Source organism: Brienomyrus brachyistius, chromosome 11, assembly GCF_023856365.1.
Source record: "Brienomyrus brachyistius isolate T26 chromosome 11, BBRACH_0.4, whole genome shotgun sequence".
NCBI lineage: Eukaryota > Metazoa > Chordata > Actinopteri > Osteoglossiformes > Mormyridae > Brienomyrus > Brienomyrus brachyistius.
In genome coordinates this window covers 561,439-582,784 of record NC_064543.1, presented here as the reverse complement: position 1 = coordinate 582,784, position 21,346 = coordinate 561,439, and the positions used below count along the sequence as shown (strand labels likewise).

The following is a 21,346-nucleotide window of genomic DNA, read 5'->3' as shown; positions in this document are numbered from 1 at the left end:
GTTCCCCCCTCCAGCTACCCGCACGGCTGCCATCTGTGTGAAATTTCCAGCATTGCATTGTTCTTCAGTTTCCTCTCAACTCCTGCTTCTCCGGCAGATTAATACTTTATGTTTTGAATGTTCACTCCCTAGACGCAGAACGGTGACTGTGTAAGTTGCCGCTGACCTCCTGCACTTCCCCATCTTTATGGGACATGAACAGCACGTCCCCTATGCTGGAGCAGGATGCCAGAAGAGGCTCAATCCCCCACAGAGATGGTTCACATTGAACAAACAGTCCGTGGTCCTCAACGTAGCATTTAAATACAGGTCTTTATTTTTAGCTAAGCCTAGTCCATAGTTATCGTGCTGGCATTTCTTCCCACAAAATATGTATAAATATGGAAACAACTGGGGTGGGAAATGGTCGAAAGGAAATGTAGAAATGTAAGCATAGGGCAGTCTCACTCCTAACCCTCACTCCTTTGCATATTCCGAGCAATAAATCGCCAGCAGCTTTGGCATTACCAGGAATCGATCTCTTCAGTGCTTCTGAAACCTAATGAAAAACACAGACAGTCTCTTTCACTACATTTCCGTCTATTTCTCCTGAGTGTGAAAATGAATCTAACTCTAAATGTTATACTTGTGGTTCCTTAACAGCAGAGCAAGCTGGTCATCTTGTCATTAGCCTAACTCTCCCCATCAATGGAGACCTCAGACCCATCTTTTCTGGGAACACCTCTGCAAACTCACCTGACCCCTGACCTGCGCCAATCACACTATTGTTCTTAATCCTATCGCAGACTTCAGGTTGAAAATACTGTCCAACCACAGAATGCGTTTACAATAAAATTTTAGTTTAGTTTACAAAATCACTTCCATTTGGGATATAAATTGTTTTTTTTTCCTGAACCAAAAAAATTGGTATGCAAAAATAAAACCAAGCTTATCTGCATGGTTTCATAAACCTTAGCGCATAGTTTCTAAAATTATTCATAAAACTACTATCAATGTAGGTCATCACACACATATACAACATCATAAGGCTTTTGACCATTAAACGTTTTTTCCCTGCTCCAATGGGAGCGGGAGAGAGAGTTTTTCGTTACTCTGACGTTTCCGTGATCATTTACAGATCCTTCATGTATGCTGTCCCTTTAAACACCAACAGAAACAACCAAGTTGTGCCAAGCTGTTTATCCAGAACAGTATCAGCTTTTTAAATCTGTTCTGACATCAGATTCACAGCAGTACAGCAGCCAAAAAACAAAAAAAGAGTACAGATCTGCACATTCAGATCCAGGCATCTCTTGCCAAATAGGGGTCTCTGGGCTGCAGATAGACTCAGTCTGAAGATGTACACAACAGGGCTCTGCTTGCAGATGGTTTACCTTTTTGCATCAAAATGAATCTATATGTATATATTTTTTTTCTTTTTCAGTAATCATGACATCATTTTAAATAAAAATGGCCAGGATGGGGGGTGGGGGTATTGCGTTACATCGCAGAGAGTCACAGGGCATGTTGATGACACTGCCAGAAGAGAAGGAACCTTTGCATGTGTTACGGACTAAACAGTAGTTAGCTGTGCTGGCGCCCAGTCTGCCAAATTAAGTGAATTATCTTCCGACTGGTAGACGCAGCTTTCTTAAATTGTGTTACGTAAATCTGCAGAAATCTTTTACACATAGCGCAGAAGGGAGAATAAGAGTATAGGTTTGAGGCAAATGTTGAAATGAACCGTTAAACATTTTGAACACATTCAGAAAAGGTCAGAATTATATGGCGGTGACTTTTCATTACGGTTTATTTAAATTCTTAGTGTCTATCTAGATAAATGGCCTTAAATATTTATAGATAGATAGATAGATAGATAGATAGATAGATAGATAGATAGATAGATAGATAGATAGATAGATAGATAGATAGATATGCTCTTACAGCCTTGAGAAAGTTAAGTATGTCTCATGAAATGTGCCAAAGTAATCGCGAAAAACTCTAATAGCAATCTACAAAATATAGCTAAAATAATTCTAAATGAACATACGTCCTTGCTAGTAGCAGCCGAGGGTATTAAACGTATCGGATATTTGTTTGAACAACGTATCCAGCATATGTTCGCCCTCCTATGCAGCAGGTGGCGATATGACGCTACATTAAAATATTAGTGTTTTAATTTCGTAGAAGAAGAAAATAGCGATTCTGCTGTTTTAAAAAGCTTTGCAGCCACTGAGCGGCATTCCAGTGTCGGACGACAGGTTTGCCTCTAGAGGACAAGATACACATAGAGATACTGTAGGCAGATAGGATACTTCCAACGTTTCTTAAACAGCTCTTTGTAGTATTCATTTAAAAAGTTGTTTTTCAAAACGATATGTCTGACTTTTATTTTACAGAAGTGATCATGATAAATACTCAAGAAAGGTAGGCAAGAAATTTTTTAAAGAATTTATTGGGGCTATATGGGATTTCGTAATCTAAGTGTTTTTTCATTATCTTGTTTTTCCTCAAACTTTTAATTAACCCGCTGACATTTTCGATTATTTTAAGTATAAACATTTAGTCATATCACTCCTTGTATAATTATAATTAAAAGAAAACTTTTACCAAAGAAAAACCAAGAACGGCGGGTCAGTGTGTGTATGTACACCTTCAGTATTAATATCTACATCAATTTCAGTTTAATACTTTATAAACTTGCAGCTGTACTTTTACTTGCGGTACTCGTATTATTTATGCCATTTTCTGGTTTTGAATTGTCTTCTATTTTCTTGATATTCTCTGGATAGTATTTAGTCACTAAATTTTCTTAACTTAAGAAAATCCTTCATTTAGTCTTGATTTTTCCATTGTCAGCCTGTCGCATTGCAACCTCTCATTTTCTAATTTCAGATAACAACAAAAACACCATAGTCACATGCTGATTACCCTTACAAATCTTGCACGGTTAGTTAACTACTGTCTTGAATGAAAATTTAGTTAACCATAGCCTCATTTTGTAGAGAAACTGTAAGAATGAAATGTTTCCGCCTATGGTGGTGCGTTTTATTACTGATTTGCGCTGTCCTTCGGTAGAATGTTAATTGCGATGTATATAATATCCACTGCCGGGTACAAAAAGTCGTGTACTGGTAGGTTGATGTTTTATGCTAAAATCGGTTTAGCGGTAAATCACTATGAAGAATAAAGATCGGTATACAAAACACAGTGTTCTTTTTTTAGTGTTTCCAAGACATGTAAAATAGGTCATTATTTAAAATGTACTCCTGTCTCGAAAGGTCTCGAAGTTATCCTACATGGGGTCTAATAATAAATCTCTAAATCGTTTAAATATAGGCTACTGTATTGTAATGTATTAGTGATAATAACCTTGAACATTATTCTTTAAGCCTTTTTGTCGTTAGGCATAGACATATAAAATGGGACATTTTCGTTTCGAATAGAGATATCGTGTTATGTCCGGCAGGAATATATGAAGGTATTTAAAAAACAAAACAAAGGAAAAACATTTTCGTTGTGCCTCCAACGAGGCGCTTTCCGGTGCTGACTACGGAGACGCCTGTCAGCTGTGCATGTCGGCACTGAATGCAGATCTTGGCTGCCCCGGATCACACAGCCATTACGTAATCGCTGCCCGGCAGGGCTCTTAGCACAACATTCCCATTTTTACGGGTCAGAATCTCACTTAAAAATAAACAAATTGTTGGGACGCAGCAAACAGAGTCTACGGAATTTTACTTGACCTTTTGGTCGCTCCATCCATCCATCCATCTATCCATCCATCCAAACCTCTTATGACTGCTTATTCTGATCAGGGTTGCTGGAGTTGTTTTATATTTGCGGTTAATTACACATCTCAGTATTACTGAATATAGGTTCTGAGTGTCACATTTAAAATGCTATTTGATATGGAACGCCATAAAACGTGTAATAAATAAACATACCTATAAAGGAATAAGTAAATATTTCAACAATTAGTTCAATTTGTCCTGTTATACCTTTTAAGAAAGTATTTAAAAATATTTCATAATGCTTGTCTTCTAAATATAATCTTTAAATTGTATTTCATAACAACATTGTGATGTCATTATTGTATTATAAAAATATAATTTCACATAATGCAAATGTGATTACTGAAATTATTCAAAGTATATTTCACAATAAGTTCAGCTTTTCACATTATTATATTTCTGAATGACGGTTTTCCAAACCACATTTTTATTTCATAATGCCTCTTTTCAAAATAATAGTGCGGTCAGTCAATCACTTTGAAGGGGGTGGGATTGAGTTTGTTATTTGCTAATCATTTTCCATCCACTATTCATCAGATTTAGGAAGTAATTTGAATAGTCGCGGGGAGCAAAATTTTTAATTTTATTTTACAACCTAATCCTAACCCTAACCTAACCCTAACCTTTTTTAATGGCTAAATTGAACAAAGAGGCCACATGAACTGGATCTTGAAGTCATTGTTTTTAAATGCCTGAAGTTTTGGGCTGTGAAGCTATTGAACCACTACAAAGCCAAGTCTAATATTAAGAATAAACTGCACTGTTTTACTACTGACCGTTCAATCAGACCATCTTTTGAGCAAATGCTGCCTAGAGCCGTTGTGCATGGGGAAGAAGGTTTCACCTGACAGGCCAGGAATTGTAACTTAAAATCCAGAAACACTTCTTTCTAGGAACCAAGTTATTTACAGATATGTTTATATTGATGGTACGAACATGGGCTTCTTTATGACGTCATTACTTGCGTCAACAAGGCCCAAGATTCAGGCATGCTTTTTGTCCCATTGCTTTAAAATAAATTGTAGTGATATTGCTGATATACCCAATACCCAAAAGGATAATTTCTGTATACTGATATATTTTGAATGTACGTAAGCAGCGGGATTCATTATTTTGTCGTTCAGATAAAATAGTATGCCAAGAGAAAGATTAATTTAGTATAATTTATTGCCAAGGAAAATATGGAGGTGTTTTTAAGATGGAGATAAACATAAAATTCAGCTTCGTGTCACCATGGAAATCTCAGGGCTTCCTGTATCCTAGTCACGCCTGGAGCCAAGGGAATCTCAGGGCTTCCTGTATCCTAGTCACGTCTGGAGCCAAGGGAATCTCAGGGCTTCCTGTATCCTAGTCACGCTTGGAGCCAAGGGAATCTCAGGGCTTCCTGTATCCTAGTCACGCCTGGAGCCAAGGGAATCTCAGGGCTTCCTGTATCCTAGTCACGCCTGGAGCCAAGGGAATCTCAGGGCTTCCTGTATCCTAGTCACGCTTGGAGCCAAGGGAATCTCAGGGCTTCCTGTATCCTAGTCACGCCTGGAGCCAAGGGAATCTCAGGGCTTCCTGTATCCTAGTCACGCCTGGCACCATGAGAATCTCAGAGCTTCCTGTATCCTAGTCAAGTCTGGCTCAGGCTCTAAGGTGTAGGCTGGCTCATAGAATTCTTTCGAAGGACTGAGGGGGCGTTCGAGTGTAAGATTTAAAAAAATTCAGATAAAAATATTTTTGGGTTGTTTCTATTTACATTAACAAAAGGCGTGACTAGATACATTAACATTTGCCCAGGCTTGTGATTGGGTGGGTCAGGCTCCTCCCAGTCACCCTCATGTATAGTTTAAATCAGTCCTACTGGCACAGTGAAAACACACTGAACAGCACTGCCTCACTTTTCACCTGCTCTTTGAATTTCTCTCTAAGCAGCAGCCCTCTGGTGGATTCTGCCGTTCACTGCTCCAGCCACCAGGCTCCTGGGCCTCTGTGGTGCTCCTGATGTCCCTCACCCACCGTCTAAGATCCCCAGTGGGCGAGGAATGGGCAGGGATCACTCCTTCGATGTACTCCTTCACAAGGCAAGACCCTGACCTGTGATTCATTCGCTGTTTCATTGCTCTATATATTATATACACACATACATATATACATACATATATACACACACACACACACACACTGAAAAGCAATGCATCTGATCACATCATGCAATTCACCTGCAATTCATCAGTTTAATTAGCGAAGCTAGCTTTAGCAGATTAGTGTTTCTGTTCACTGTAAAAATCATTAGAAGACCTTAGGTTTCACTAAATCTAGTTTCACTGCCTGAAAATCCAATAACATTTTTTCACAAGTAAAGTGAATAAAATTTAAAGGTCAAAAACATTTGTAAACCGTAAAATCATACATATTTGTCCTGTCTGTTATGAGTGTGCCTGTAAGAGTCTATCTGGCTTGCTGTTGGCCGACTTTATGAGTCAATAACTTGTCGGATTTAAGGTTTTAAGGGGATTTATGGGGCCTGTACCACAAAGCTGAATGTCTTGCTTAGCCGGATAACTTGTCGGACTTGAGGTATCCAAGTTTAAATGGACTTAATCTTCGTCCATTTACATTTAGCCCAGACTACCTTAAATCCAAGCTGAGACCCTCCTTTCTAGTTCTGGGTACATGGTGCCATGTTTGTAGTCCCAAGCTGGGAAAAATGTGGGAAAAATATCAGCATGGGTCAGGTGCAAAACAGGGCTCCAACAAAAACACGTATCTGACAAGTGGAATATCATAGAAAGAACATTTTAATGCAGATTTATTCCAGTCTTAAATATCCCCAGTTAATCACTCTAGTCTGGCAGATGGGACTTCAATGTTAAACAGACTAAAATTTTAGTCCTCTAGGTATGTTAAGAGTTTCAGAACCAAAAACCGAACTGAAGCTAAATTCATATAATAAAAGTTAGAGGCTATCATTAGCCTCCGCTAATTTTTTTTGTTGTTGTGATTTTTCAGTTTAGTGTCATTGAATTAAATTTTGCATTTAGTGGATTAGCCGTTATCCAACCTAACTTTTCAGTTAGCTGTAGCTCACTACCAGGACTGGATAATCATGTTATTTAGAAACTGGAGATACAAATTCACATAATGACTGAGCCCTTCATTTTTTGTCCGTTTCTCTACCTTCGTCCTTATCTGCGCCCTTCAGGATGACAGGCTAACTGTAACACAGACCACCCCAGTGAACGGGAAGCCCAGCGTCCTGCACTTCCAGCACCGGCTGACTGAGCACAGAGCTTCCTTCTGGGAAGGTGTGCTTAATGCAGACAGCCTCTTCCTGCAGGTCCCAGAGGGAGAGCTCCTCGAAAGCAGCAGGGAAAGGTGTGAGCTCATGTACAAAACGTACTTCAGTCCTCAAGTGGATGTGCAAATTGGAACAAAGCTGTGGTGTCAAGAGCAGAATATTTGTCGTATATATTGTTTGTGTTCAAAATAGGAATATGTATTACAATCATTTCTACGACTGTCAGTTACCAACATGATTAGTATTGATATATTTGTCCCCATTACAGATACATAATCATTCTCATGGTTTGCATTTTCTGCCCCTTGTCTTACAGCCTCACCAGTCTACTTCAGTTCACTGAAGAGAATTTAAAAGTCAGCCATGTGTTCCTTTGGTTCCCCAAAAGCAGGGAAGATAGACGTAAGAGCAATCCTTTAAATATAATTGCAACACTTTACTTGAGGTGGCACAGATAATGTAGTAGTACACTCTTTGTTATGGGTTAACTGAAGAAGTAAGTGTTGTGTACAGATTGCTCATTCATCGGTAATCAGTCATGACAATTCATGTATTTCATGCAGTAACTATTTGTTCATGATGTATTCTTGAGTAGTAACTGAGTAACTAAGTTATTTTCGATACCTCAAGTAGTGTGACCATCTAATTGCATGTTAAAATAAAAGCACACAAAAAATATACTGAATACAGAGTCCTTCCTTGTAGATAATTAGCTGTGCTCTCTATTCAGAGAGGGGTCTATTCAGAATTTCTGCAAATCTGAGTTGATATTTATTCCTACACATATTAGTTATGATTTAGGTTTCCGTTTTGTTTGCAGATATATTTTTAGTTGACAGAAGAGAAGAGACTTGCCTTGTCCTTGTGTCTTCCAGTGTGGATTACAAAGACATTTCACTACATGGGCTTTGAAGTCGTGAAGCCAGGACACCCACTGGTACCCGCTCAGGCTGGCCTCCTGTTCATGGCCTACTCACTGGATCCTCATGGCCCCGATGAAGAGTGAAGACAGCAGAACCAGCTCTGGTCCTCTGCTCCGTCATCATGTGCGTGTGGAGATTCCCATGCATGGTGTGTGTCATGGGTTGGTCCCTTGCTCTTTCAGTGAGTCAGCCGACCAGAGGTGCTCAGTAAGCTTAGATTAACCTGAGGATTAAGTGATCTTAGATTGACTGAGAGACCTCCTCAGCCCAACCTAAAAAAGCAGCCTTTGCCAAGGATGAATTCACCAATGGTTCATTTGGTGCTATATGTGCTGCATGTTTTAAGCCTCGCACCAGCTATCTGGGTCTATATCCTTATATAGAAGTACTTTTCACAACAGATACTGTCTACAAGAAGGACCACAAAGAGCAAGAAAGAGGTAAAAGAAATATGACGGGGGCACTTATCAAGTGAACTGCCAGTACTGTTGGAGCAGGGCACCAGTTACAGCTGGCGCTACCCGAGTGATGTTTCAGAGTAACAGTATCTTATCACATCCTTTCTGTCACACTTGAGACGCTGCATTTCATCCATACAAGCTTAGTATAACAAAAGCTAAAAATTGACATTAATCAAATGGTCCAATCAAATGTTATAAGTACTTAAAACTAATATTGTGCCTTGTGCTGTGCTTATTTGTGGATATTTTTGGCTAATAACTTACTGCGAGAATGCACTGATTTTAAGTGCACTTTGGTATGACTGGCTGCATAAAATAGTCAAAATTACTCTCAAATGAGTAAAAAAAAAGGCAGAAATTGGAACCAATAAAATTAGTAGGCTAAAACTTAGGGATATAGTGGACACATCGGGATTGTAAATAGCTGCACAAAAGTGTACTCAAATAAAAGCAAGTAAATAGTTCAGTTAAAGTGCTGTTACAGTACTGGAAAGTGAACTCAAGTAAAAGTGCATCTTCTGCACAGCTATCGCCCCCTAGCGGACAAACCCTTCCAAGCGCTTATCGACACACGTCATCACACAGTGAATCTCGCACCACGCAGCATGCTGGTTACAGCACTGCACACCAATAGCCCCACAATGCACGTGAAAGCCCACACTTCAGCCCAGGCAAAAGATCCGTGAGCGTGTGCAGTACCTTCTAATACCACCCTGACCACTAGCTGGCTGCGCTGCCTTCTTAAGATACACAGAAAACAAACAAAATAAGCACAAGATAAAAGCTTAGCTTTCTCCGAGGTTCAAGACCCTCCCCTGGGGTGTAAGCTTTGGCGCTGGCCGGCCCTTTTCAAAACCGAGAGGGAAGGAAAGTTGAATGCCGATCCAGCCATTTGCGGACTCCGCTTTTCACGTCTGCGGAGAATCACTGACCGAGAAGCCGCAGTCACATCCCTAGCCCCTCGGTCCTAACTGTCGTCACACTAACCCTCTCTGGACCTGGACCTGCAGCCCTAAACGGCATACGAGCGGAACCCAACCGCCTGAACATGCGCGAGCTTAGCTTGGCGCGGTACGTCTCGTCAAGCGCCGCTTCCCAAAACACCCCACATTATCCGTCCTTTTAACAAGTTCCCTGCCCGCACCCATCAACAACGCCCAGGTGTAGCCACTTAATTACCCCCCGCTGGTCTTATGAACAAATCCCTCCACCCCACACTCCCACAGCTCACTTCATTACAGTATTAGCGAGATCAGTCACACCAACGCCACTCATATTCCTGAACAATTTCCATCTTCTTTTCCATTGTGATTGATTTCTTTACCTTCTCTTCCTTCATTAGTTTCTTTTCTAGCTTTTTGGGGCCATTTTGATAGCAATTAGCTAAATTGATTATATAAAGCACTGCACAGACCGAAATTACGTCAGCAAACAGGCGTATCTGAGCTCAGACTGACAGCTACAGAAGCCTCCTGTCTCTTTGTTCACAAGCCGATACACGTTTTGCCTCAATTGGCATTCGGGTCGTAACACAAGACTTTGGTCGTAAGTCAAATCTAAAATTTTGGTCGTAACCGAAGTTGTAATTCGTAATTCGAGGGTCCATTGTACAATCATTTACCTACAATATTAAGTTCAGAGACATTTCTCTTTACAAATCACATAATCTATGATGTATTTGAGAAACCGGTATAGCTGCTCTTTGACGTCTTCACCTGATGTCAGACATGCCACAGATCCAGGGCCCCAAGACCTCTGGCCCTGTGTGATTTAAGTCAAAGTCAAAGTAAACTTTATTGTCATCTCTGCTATATACTGTACAGGTACATAGAGAGACGAGATGATGTGGCTCCAGTTTTTTTTTTTCCCAGTGCAGACGAGAGAAAAACATGTAACAAATAGGCACGTGGTAAACAAAGTAAATAAATATAAGGTATACAAAAAATATACTATGCTTGGAGACAGAGGTTACAATAGTTGTATATGGAAAATGTGCAAATAAGTGGCAGAAGTGCAAAAATGCTTGTAGCAGAGTTTGTGTCTAAAGTGCAGATGTGCAGGAGTCAATTTGTTCGCAGTCCGGGTGTGTGTGGGGGGGTAAGTGTGTTCAGGAGTCTAATGGCTAGTGGGAAAAAGCTACATTCATGTTCAAGTTCCATACATCACAGCAGCCCCAGTCCAGGGTTAGGGCCCTGATGTCTTTAGAACCCAGCAACGCCCATGCCCGAGGTAAAGTGCTTAAAAGACATTGTCTCTGCCATTTTTGGCTGTAATACTGCATCTGCTCTGAGAGAATGAGTGGAGATCATAGATTAGGACACCAGCCAAGAGGTTGTACATCGAGGTTTTATTAAAGAAAAACACATACAGATAAACTAAGTGGCGTTCCGATGATGCAGATCCATGGGGTTTGAAAAAGGAGGTGGCACACCTCACTTCTCCTTCTCCTTCTGCTCCTTCTCCTTCTTGTCCTTCTCAGCCTTAGCCTCCTCAGCCTCATGTTTCTTGATCAGCTCCTCTACCTCCTTCTGCTTGAGAACCTTGATCTTTGTCTTGCCATTCTCACGGGTCAGTGTGGCAATTTCCACTGCAAGTTAGCCAGGAAAACTGTCAGTCATGGCTAAGGGCCACTGTCAAATATTTAACACTCAAAAGCACTTGGTTAATTTGGCTGTGGAAGTGTAGACCGTACCATATAAATATGGGGTTCATTATATCCCACAGTTGCAGAATATCTGACTGAAATTATCCATGTTTATGGAGGTAAGCATACATCCAAATTTAAATAAATACAATACAGAGAATTATGAAAGTTTGGCATTATAAAGCCCACCTTTCTCAGCAGACAGCTTACTGACGTCCATCGTCTTGTTCAGCACTTTGACGGCTAACGCCAAGGCAGCAGAGAGCGTCATCTCTCCTTCTTTGAAGTCCTGCTTCAGCATGGACACAGCTGCCTAGGGAAGCACAGATTCTGGCTTTTAGACACTGGGAAATAACTTAATACTTATCAATACACAGTGAGCTTTTGGTTTTTGCATTTAATTCCATTTAAAGCACTCAAACTACTGTATATATGTGTAAAACTGTCATTACATAACCCTGGGTTTCCTGCAATTTTTCATTTCACTGCAACCTGCATCAATGTTACTGTATGCGTGACAAAATCTTGAACCTTCAATTAAAGGCCTGAGGCAAGAACTGGTTTGCTGTACTGAATGGTGCAACACTGCCATCTAGTCTCAAACCCCTTGTAAGACTTTGTAAATCTACTAGAGCTAGTTGCTGTGGTGCATCACTGCATGATTCAGGTTTCTGATTCCAAATGACAAAATGCATCTCATTCACTTTTATGATTTAGTCTTTGCCCCCAAACAAGAAATGTGTTTACCATTTGTACTAGCAGTGATTACACTAGATTAATTGACAATGAGTTTTGTGACATATTGATAGCATTTTTGCAGTTTCCTGAGTATATTGTGCATAATTTATATTTACATATTTACATAATTAGCAGATGAATTTGTACAAAGTGACACACAAGTTGGCAAAAAGTACATCATAAACATACGTGCCGTCAAGGAGCCAGCTAGCATTAGGCGCAGCTAGCATTAGTTAACGTAGAATTGACCATAATAGGGTGCAGACCAATTCTGTCCTAACATGAGACCAAAGCATCAAAAGTATGGAATCACTAATCTTCCCACGATGACATGGGGAGAAAATGCAAACTCTGCACATATGTAACCCAGGCAGAGACTCGAACCTGGGTTCCAGAGGTGCGAGGCAACAGTGCTAACCACTGCACCACCATGCCGCCCCCCATTTGTGAAACCAATATATTAAATAGAGATTCTTTTTGGGCTGTAATGGTACTTGCATGACTCATGTGCCGCTGTTATACCATTTTCGGTTGGGTATATACAATGAAACGAATTAATACATTTACTGACATGAACAAAACCTAAAATCGACAAGTGGATGTTCAACACGGAAGACCCAGGAGAGCCTATGAACCCCCCCCGAGTCACGTAAATCAGTCATTTGGGAACATAGTTTCCCAGTAAATCACACCAATACCGGAGAGATACCAATCCGATATTTTTTCCCCCTTATTCATCAACTACTAAGCATTAAATGAGACATTTGTATCAATACATTTTATTTAACATGACAATCTACCTGCATGTAATAATGTAATGGTATTGTCTGAGTAAGAATAGTATATTACAATGGTCATGTTGCTCAAAAACAAAGCTACGCCACTAGACTACAGGAAGAAATCCACCGCCAACATGACTTTTTTTTATTTGGTAGGGTAAGTCCAGAAAGATATTAGGATATAAATATATTATTATATATATATATTATATTATTATATATATATATTATAGTCTGCTTTGTTCTATTCAGTAACAATTTTCACAAAAAAACCCAGAAATATTAGTGTAAATTGTGCAATCTATTGGCAAGTGAAATATCCATCCATCATAAAAATATCAATGTATCGCGCACAATGTATAGTACTCAAGTCTTAAGTTTCACTGTGCGCCATTGTACTGAAGTAGTAATCAACCAAACCTTAGAAGGAATATAAAATCAGATCATTTTTACTGTGATCAGCACTTGCCTTACATACATGCACTCAGCAGTTTTGCTTTCTCCTTCCTTCAGCGTAAAGTACTGTAATATTTCCCACACATCACCTGACACTCGTTTTTTCAGGCTACACCTATTCCGATAACAAATCAGAGCAGTTTTTTTTACTCCCTCACCAACTAAATTTTTTGCCAGTATGGGCCCAATACCAATAGCGGCTACTGGTTCAGTGCCATCTCTAATAAGAACATCAGTTTCAAAACAAACACTGCCTCACTGTATCAGAATTGCACTAAAACTGAGGTGCGTACCAAACTGTAAATTTTGTGAATTATTCTATACTTGAGTGCTAGATTCTATACTCTGCGAAAAGTTTTAATTATTTTAATTAATGATCACATGATTAACCAGTTAAAATGTTTTTTTGCAGCCTAACACACAAGAAATTACTGCACAAAATTAAGCGGAGACCAAACAAGCGACTTACTGCACTATTGTTGCCTATACAGGTGGCTTTCCAGCCTCCATAGTTTCCACTGGGGTCGCTCTGATACAGCTGGAAGCCGTAATGTTTGTCCCACCCCATGTAGAGCAGAGAGACGCCGAACGGCCTCTTCCCTGTACGGCAGGAAACACACTGGTTACAGTCAGCTGTCTTTAAATAAATCATCCTGAGAGAAATGTGTGCTTGAGTCGTCCGATTCCGCTCTACCTCCAAACTGTGTGTAGGCCTGTTTGATGTCACATAAGGCTGTTACCAGCTGCTCGCAGGGAATTGGCTCCTGGTATTGTAGCAAATACCTTAGCAGAAAAGGGTAGGAAGGTGAAAACAGTATTTAAAAAAGTATGCAAAGAAAGAAGCTTTTAAAAGTGGGAAAAAAACAAAGAAAACTAATTCTGCCACCTACCCAGCCCCCGCTGCTTACCTCTGTGCTATTAGCCTCAGCTCATTGGTCAAAACATTGGCGTCTGATGTAATTCCAGCGACACTGCAGGCCATGTCCCTGTAAGACAGAGCAGCACAGGCCAAATCCTAATCTTCGTTTTCTTTGTGAAATGGGAGTTTATAATAGATTTTCAGTAGATGCACAAAAAACATACTCATTAAGTTTGTAGATCTTTTCTGAAAAGAAAACTTCATCAAGCAGTTTGTGAATGTTTCGCCTCTCTGCCGCCAACAAGACTCCATCATTGGCCAAAATGCCAAGGCACGTGCCAGCGTGACCGATGGCCTCCATGGCATATTCTACCTGGTAGAGCCGACCTGCCGATCAAAAAGAAAGGAAAGAAGGTTCATGGGGCAGCTTCCTGCACATCGACATGGGTACGATTAGAGAATAGCTAATAACAAAGAAAAACTCCACTTTTACTTAACTTCTGTAATAAACTGTCCGATAACTACTGCATTACAAAAACAACAGAATGACCACTAAAACAAATAACTGACAAAACAAATCTCTTGCCTTCAGGAGAGAAGATGGTTGTCCGTGAATCATATCTACGAGACTGGAATAAAAGTCATAACATGCAATATCATTACATGTAGAAGGGAAAGGGGAAAAAACCCAAAAACTAAAAATCATTATAAATGGTTTCACCCATAAACAATTCAGTCTTTTGTGTGACTAATTTACGGATCATAAATATTATCACAATAACATGTGTTTGAACACCCTCAGGAAACGTATTAAACTGGCTAAAATATTACTTAACATTTAATATAACCATTCATTTCACCACAGTAAAAAGTACCACCCACTTACCATGACTGAGTCGCCTTACAAAAATCAAAAATAAACCTGCATAAGGAAAAACAAACGGGTTAGCCTCTAATCCAAATTCCGCACAGTGCGACAGTACTATTTAGGATATTAAAACTGCTTGATCACAAGAATGAACCTCTTGATTTTTTTTAAACAAATGTCAAACATAAGTGTGGTATCAATCTCTGGTCAAGCGTGGACTTTCTAAAGATGAATATTCCAGATGGTTCACACTGTACGTGTACTCGCTACCGTTTGCTGCTGGGCCCCATATATATTATTTTGGCCAGAAAATGTAATCATCGTCCATCAACCGAAAGACGACCGATTAAACTAAAATATAAGGTGCCTCCTATAATCATAATAATCGGGTAAATCTAAATATTAAATTTTAGATACATATTCAACTTTTTCGAAGGACTAGTCAACTAGAAAACACTGGATATTAAAGCAGCTAGCTATATACTGGGACGATTCAGAAGACAGAAAGGCTATACAGGTGAAGTGAAAGTGAAACGTAGCCCATACAGAGGGCAGAAAGTTGCCTAACCTTTAAATACATAACGTTGAAATTAAAAATATTTACATTTTGAACTTTTAATTGCAAATTTTAACTGAACAGTAACGAAGAGATTACCAACATGAAACAGGAATACAGTCATTGTACAGCTAGCTAAGGCTAACATATTAGCTAAAGGGGCAAGAATGAAGCAGCAACTTTCGAGCTAGTGCAGCAGGCCAAATCGCTAGCGAAACACCGGCTGTGCTCCCAAAAACATATATTTAAAATAGTCAAATCAAGTGAAAATAAGAATTTTAAGGGAGCGTTGGACACCATTTAACATTCTGGAGAAATAAAAGCAGCTGTATTATTACCTTCTTAAATTCAGTCCCGTAAGTATGTTGTTGGAGGAAACAGGAGACTTGGGCAAACGACTCCGCTAGACACCAGTCAACGTGAAACAAATCCAGACACAGTCTAGATATGACCCAATATTTGAATAGCGCCCTCTGATGTCAAGGAGGTAGAACGCACAAAAACGAGTAATTCAACTTGTACCGTGTACAGGTTGACTCTTGACTTATCACACTTTCAGCTTCCGGTTGCTGTCATAAATGGGATATGTCACGTGATGTACCACAAACAAACAAAACAAATAAACAAACTAAGGAATAGAGCTAAATATTTTATTTGGGGGGGGGGGGGGGGGGACAGATTTGACAGATTTAGGGGGGGGCTGCACTTCCCCCCGCTCTCCAAAATCTACTGAGTGATTGAAAGTGCCGACCCGAGTACGGGGCAGAAGATGTCCAGCTACTCCCCCGACCAGTCACGCTAATCCATAACTGTATTTCTGTCAAAGGTATGCCGATACATTACGTATATATTTTTATTTTGAAATGCATAATTGATATTCTCGTGTTCTACGTATCACGTGTTGTTATTAGCCACAAAATAGTGCGTTGAGTTTGTGGTTCAGGTCAGAATCAGAAAAACTTTAATTACCCTGACAGAACTTGCTTAACACATTAGTTATTTAAAAATGACACATAAGTGGTTTTCTGTCTCAGATCTATTTTCATTTGATGGTTCCTTGTTTTAAAAGCGAAAAATTAAGATTGCTGTAAATGTACGCGTTGCTGAAGTATGCATTTTTACGGCATGTATGTTTTGCCTATAGAGGGCGCACTTGGCAACAAGATAATATGTCATTCAACCTTCTCATCTGATCTTCATAGACACAAGTTAACTTAAATGACACTTAAGAAAATGAATGTCATAAGCAACGTGTATCACATATCTGTATATATAACACTGATGTGTAATTGAAGGAGTGGTTTAAATTAACATGCTCTTACAACATAACAAAAAAAATTAAACAACACTACACCCACAATCATTGTTTCTCTCATTCAGTTATTTCTTTACCTTTCATAGACTTGATGGATAATATGCAATAATTGGTTTAACCTGCCATGAAAATGATTTGTTGGAAAATGAAACAAAATGGTTATAGTTCAAAGTCTGGGAGCACAGAGACCCCCAGTGGGGGGTTTCTCCACCTGGGCCCCCACCCTACCTATGCTGTACCATTTGTTTCGGATTTGCTCTGATTTAATGTTGATTTAGTAATGCCCGGGTTATTGCAGCTGGAAAGATCCAGAACTACCCAAAGGCATGCTGGGATACACAGAGATTCACAGGGTACCCTCACTCCTACGCTTTACCCACCATCAAAGAAAGACACCCCGTCTCATTTCATGGGCTGCTCAGTTTACAGTTATACCACAAAAGATTGTGGGTCTCAGATTGACGACATTCCCTGTTGTGTTTTTGCCTGAACGATTCTAATCCTAAACCCTCCAGATCAGCAGTGATCGAGCCTAATTACATTAGCACCAAAACCACTTAATGGAGACCGACTGCCAGTCTAAGGTAAATTCGACACATTCCCTTCCTTAGACATTTGTTAGCAAAGAGGCAATAAAATCTTTGTGAGGTACTTATTCTGTAAATGTTAAACGATAATGTAAACTATTACCCTCATAGCCAGTCTGACAGTACATAATTCTAGCAGGTTTATATTCAATGTACAGATCATATCTGTAAATAAATACGTCCAGGACTGAAATATGTAACTGGTCTCATCCATTCAATCCAGATGGCAACACTATTGATGCCTGTTTGAATATGAAGGAGGAAATAGCTGATGAATGAAGTCATACTGTATTATGCTCAGAAAGAGCAATGTGAGATGCTAAAAAACAAGTTGCTGATGTAAATCTGTCTTCACTAATTCTGTTGAAAAACATGTAAAGTAAAACTGAGAATCGAACCCTAGCAGGTAAGTGAACGATGAACTAGAACAGGATTTATCACCCAAAGTTTGCAAGGCCCTGGGATAGCTGTGATGCTCTACTTAACAATGCTGTGAAGAGACTGAAATCAGTAATTAAAGAAGCATCTCTGGAGGGAGGAAATGTCTTGGAGAGTAAAGGTTCTGAGGAGAGACCGCCAAGGAACGCAAGGCCTTGCTGCTTACATGTCTTCACTAACTTCTGTAAGACATTGTATTTTCCAGCAGAATCATCCACACTCAGATTCATCTTAACAAAGCACAATGCCAAAATAAATATTAACAGCTCCATGGAGATTCTATTTTGTCAAATCTTTCATTTTCAAGGACACATTTAGTTGAGTAAAACTTGTGACTGGTAAATCTCATCTGTCTCTCAGACAGCACATGCCAGAGTCATGTAAGCATCCACCGTGCTGTGGACCAGGCTCTCAGCTCCTTAGGAGAGATATGAGGGATGTCCCTGGACACCCCTACAGCTGGTGACCGTCCAGAGTGACGCATGCTTCTAGTTTATCCTCTGACCAAAACAGGTATTGTAAAAATCTGTGAATGCAGCTCCTCTAATCATCGCAACTCGCATTTGGTGTCCGTGCTGAAAAACAAACCTCAAAACACTTAATAAAGGCGATAAAATGATAAGCTACTGTCTGACTGTTCATCAGACCATCATCAGAAGAAGACAGCTTAGTGTAGAGGTGAACTTCCTGCCAATTATCAGCTCTGTAGTACCAGGACAGCAATTCTTACCTGCCTTTAGTAGCCAGCCCAATAGCCGGTATGTTTATGCGATTTTGGCAGGACATCGTGAACATGTGGGAAAATCTTTCAAAATACTTTCCCACCAGCTGTGACATTGGTGCTCTGGATTGAAATAACTCAAATAAAGAGCCTCTCCTGATTACTAAAGCAAAGGAGCTACAACAACTACAGGCAATTTCCAGTGGCTGACACTGAAAAGGGAATCTTTGCCCATGAATCAACCTTCAGTCCATCTTCTAGAAAAAACAATGACTTACATTAGAATCTACCAAAATAGTCAATGAGCCTCTGGAATGTTTTCCTGCCTGCTTTCCGCTTACATATTCTCATATATTACATGGTGTCATATATTACATATTCTCATTAACATTTCTATTTATGTGGTTCCTAATCGTATCAGCAATATATGGAATAATTAGGAGAATATTGCTGTGGCAATCAAAACAAATTTAGCATAAAGATCACTATATATATATATATATATATATATATATATATATATATATATATATATATCACAATATACAGACGCTCCCCTACTCACGAACGAGTTATGTTCCGAATGGTCGTTCGCAACTTAAAATGATGTTGAATAATGACTTACAAATATTTCAAGGGTATACACAAGTACAAAGAACTAGGATGATGGGAGTATGCACGCCACGCTGCTGTGCCAGTAATCAAAACTGGCTAATACAACGCCCCCCCCCTCCACCCAATGATCATATCTCCCCCTAAATGGATGGAGACCACAAACCCCCCAGAGCTCAAACCAAAGTTACAGCCTTGCCACTAATTATTACTTACACTTGATTGCTAGCATTAAGAGGCAAATGACAATATTGAAAAATGATGTTTTGCAGTTACATTTTACAGGTTTTCCAAACACGTAACTCACTCTGAGTTCTTGTTCAGACCGTCTTGCTTCCACAAGCTTGATTATTTTTTCTGTCGTTAACTTTGCTTTTCACCAATTGACGCGACTCGATCACCTGCCTGTGTTCAAATGTGCTTCTCTTAGTGTATCACCTGCCTGTGTTACAATGTGCTTCTCTTAGTGTATCACCTGCCTGTGTTACAATGTGCTTCTCTTAGTGTATCACCTGCCTGTGTTACAATGCGCTTCTCTTAGTGTATCACCTGCCTGTGTTACAATGCGCTTCTCTTAGTGTATCACCTGCCTGTGTTACAATGAGCTTCTCTTAGTGTATCACCTGCCTGTGTTACAATGCGCTTCTCTTAGTGTATCACCTGCCTGTGTTACAATGTGCTTCTCTTAGTGTATCACCTGCCTGTGTTACAATGTGCTTCTCTTAGTGTGTCACCTGCCTGTGTTACAATGCGCTTCTCTTAGTGTATCACCTGCCTGTGTTACAATGTGCTTCTCTTAGTGTATCACCTGCCTGTGTTACAATGCGCTTCTCTTAGTGTATCACCTGCCTGTGTTACAATGTGCTTCTCTTAGTGTATCACCTGCCTGTGTTACAATGTGCTTCTCTTAGTGTATCACTTGCCCGTGTTACAATGTGCTTCTCTTAGTATCACAGCTAGTTTTGCTGTGGTTGGGGTGGGGGGCATGACGACGACTGAGGCCCTATAATCCCACACTGGGAAAAACAGCACAGCAGACCCACCACATTCCCACAAACTGCTTTCTGCATCGATAATTATGCAAAACCACACAGTAAATGTAACAGTTTTTGGCTGTTATAATGTATGAAAGTGGTTATTCTTGAAGTAAACAAGACTACATATTAAATATATTTGGAATCTATAAAGCTTTATGCCAGTGAAAATAGGACAGTTGCACTAAAATGTCCAGCAAATTTCAAAATTTTAAATGTTCTGTTCTTTTCTCTGACAGATCTGAAGCTGTTACACATTTGCTTCTATCACTACTCTGACAGGCCTATCCATCTGTCCATCCATCCATCCATCCATCCATCCATCCATCCATCCGTCACATAACCAGCACAAAAGTAAAAGAGAACAAATGACTGGATTTATTTTTTGTGTATTTGCTCCAGAAATGCTGATTTTCTAACTGTAAATTACTTGTGGGTTCCACAAAGAATATATCTTCATTTTGGCCATTCATTCATTCTGGCCGTAGTTATACCAAATATAATTAAATTAAGACCGCCTGAAATTTAGGACCCATAAGTAGCAGCAACCCAAAATATGCATCAAAATTGTACTCATACAAATATTTAACTAGAAAAAGCTTTAAAATCACCAATATCCATCCATCCATACATCCGTCCATCCTCTAACCATTCACCCTGGTGCGGGTCACAGGGACCCATGCGTGAATTTCAGTTTAAAGCCGATTAAGGACAACAAACGCATGTGCAGAGCGGAGTTCACCACTGCGCACAGCTACTCTCCTGCTTGGCCATATTCAGGTTTGCGGGAACCACTGGTGTCCCAGCTGCCCTCTGGGCTGAGGGCAGAGCGAGTAAATAGGTAAAGTGAGTGACTGATGCCACCAAAAATGGCCAAACAGGCATGCAGAATGGAAGAGGCCTCCTGTAACACTTCCCAGGGAGAGACAAAGCCCTCCCTAAGCCCATCTGTAAATTAATTACTGGCTGTCTGTGGAGCCCTTGATGAAAATTCATCAGGATAAGATCTAATTACAGCTGATGGAAAGTGCACACAAAAACGCGGATGTCGTACTGCTGCTCTCCAGGAACACCAATCTCCGTGCTGCCCAAGGTTCTCTTGGGAACTAATAGCTCTTTGGGTGAACCGCAGTCATTTCTAGCCAGGAGGAACGGCGCAGACGGGGAACAGCGTGTCAGTAATAAGCGTAATAGTCACAGTGTGTCCCGTCTCTTAGGCAGAGCTCAGGGATCGTTTTTTTTTTCTTTTTTATAAGGAGCTGCACCAGCAAGTCAACAATACACACATTTATTCAGCAC

The 21,346-nt window shown here is 40.0% G+C and overlaps 2 protein-coding genes across 2 annotated transcripts; one reads left to right on the top strand and one right to left on the bottom strand.

Annotated features, from left to right (window-relative positions):
* The first annotated feature begins 2,184 nt into the window (after positions 1–2,184).
* On the top strand, positions 2,185–12,310 carry LOC125704186 (ornithine decarboxylase antizyme 2-like). The gene is given in 6 exon segments (XM_048969543.1): positions 2,185–2,406; positions 5,691–5,757; positions 5,759–5,839; positions 6,961–7,133; positions 7,373–7,458; positions 7,932–12,310. Coding segments are annotated over 6 exon segments (588 nt in total). The 5' UTR covers positions 2,185–2,356; the 3' UTR covers positions 8,063–12,310.
* Positions 10,771–15,799, bottom strand: psma4 (proteasome 20S subunit alpha 4). The gene is made up of 9 exons (XM_048969542.1): positions 15,679–15,799; positions 14,803–14,838; positions 14,503–14,545; positions 14,141–14,303; positions 13,966–14,043; positions 13,752–13,840; positions 13,527–13,657; positions 11,274–11,397; positions 10,771–11,027 (listed from the first exon to the last, which is right to left on the bottom strand). The coding sequence occupies exons 2-9, from the start codon at positions 14,803–14,805 to the stop codon at positions 10,873–10,875; spliced, it is 786 nt and encodes a 261-aa protein (XP_048825499.1). The 5' UTR covers positions 14,806–14,838; positions 15,679–15,799; the 3' UTR covers positions 10,771–10,872.
* Between the last annotated feature and the right edge of the window lie 5,547 nt (positions 15,800–21,346).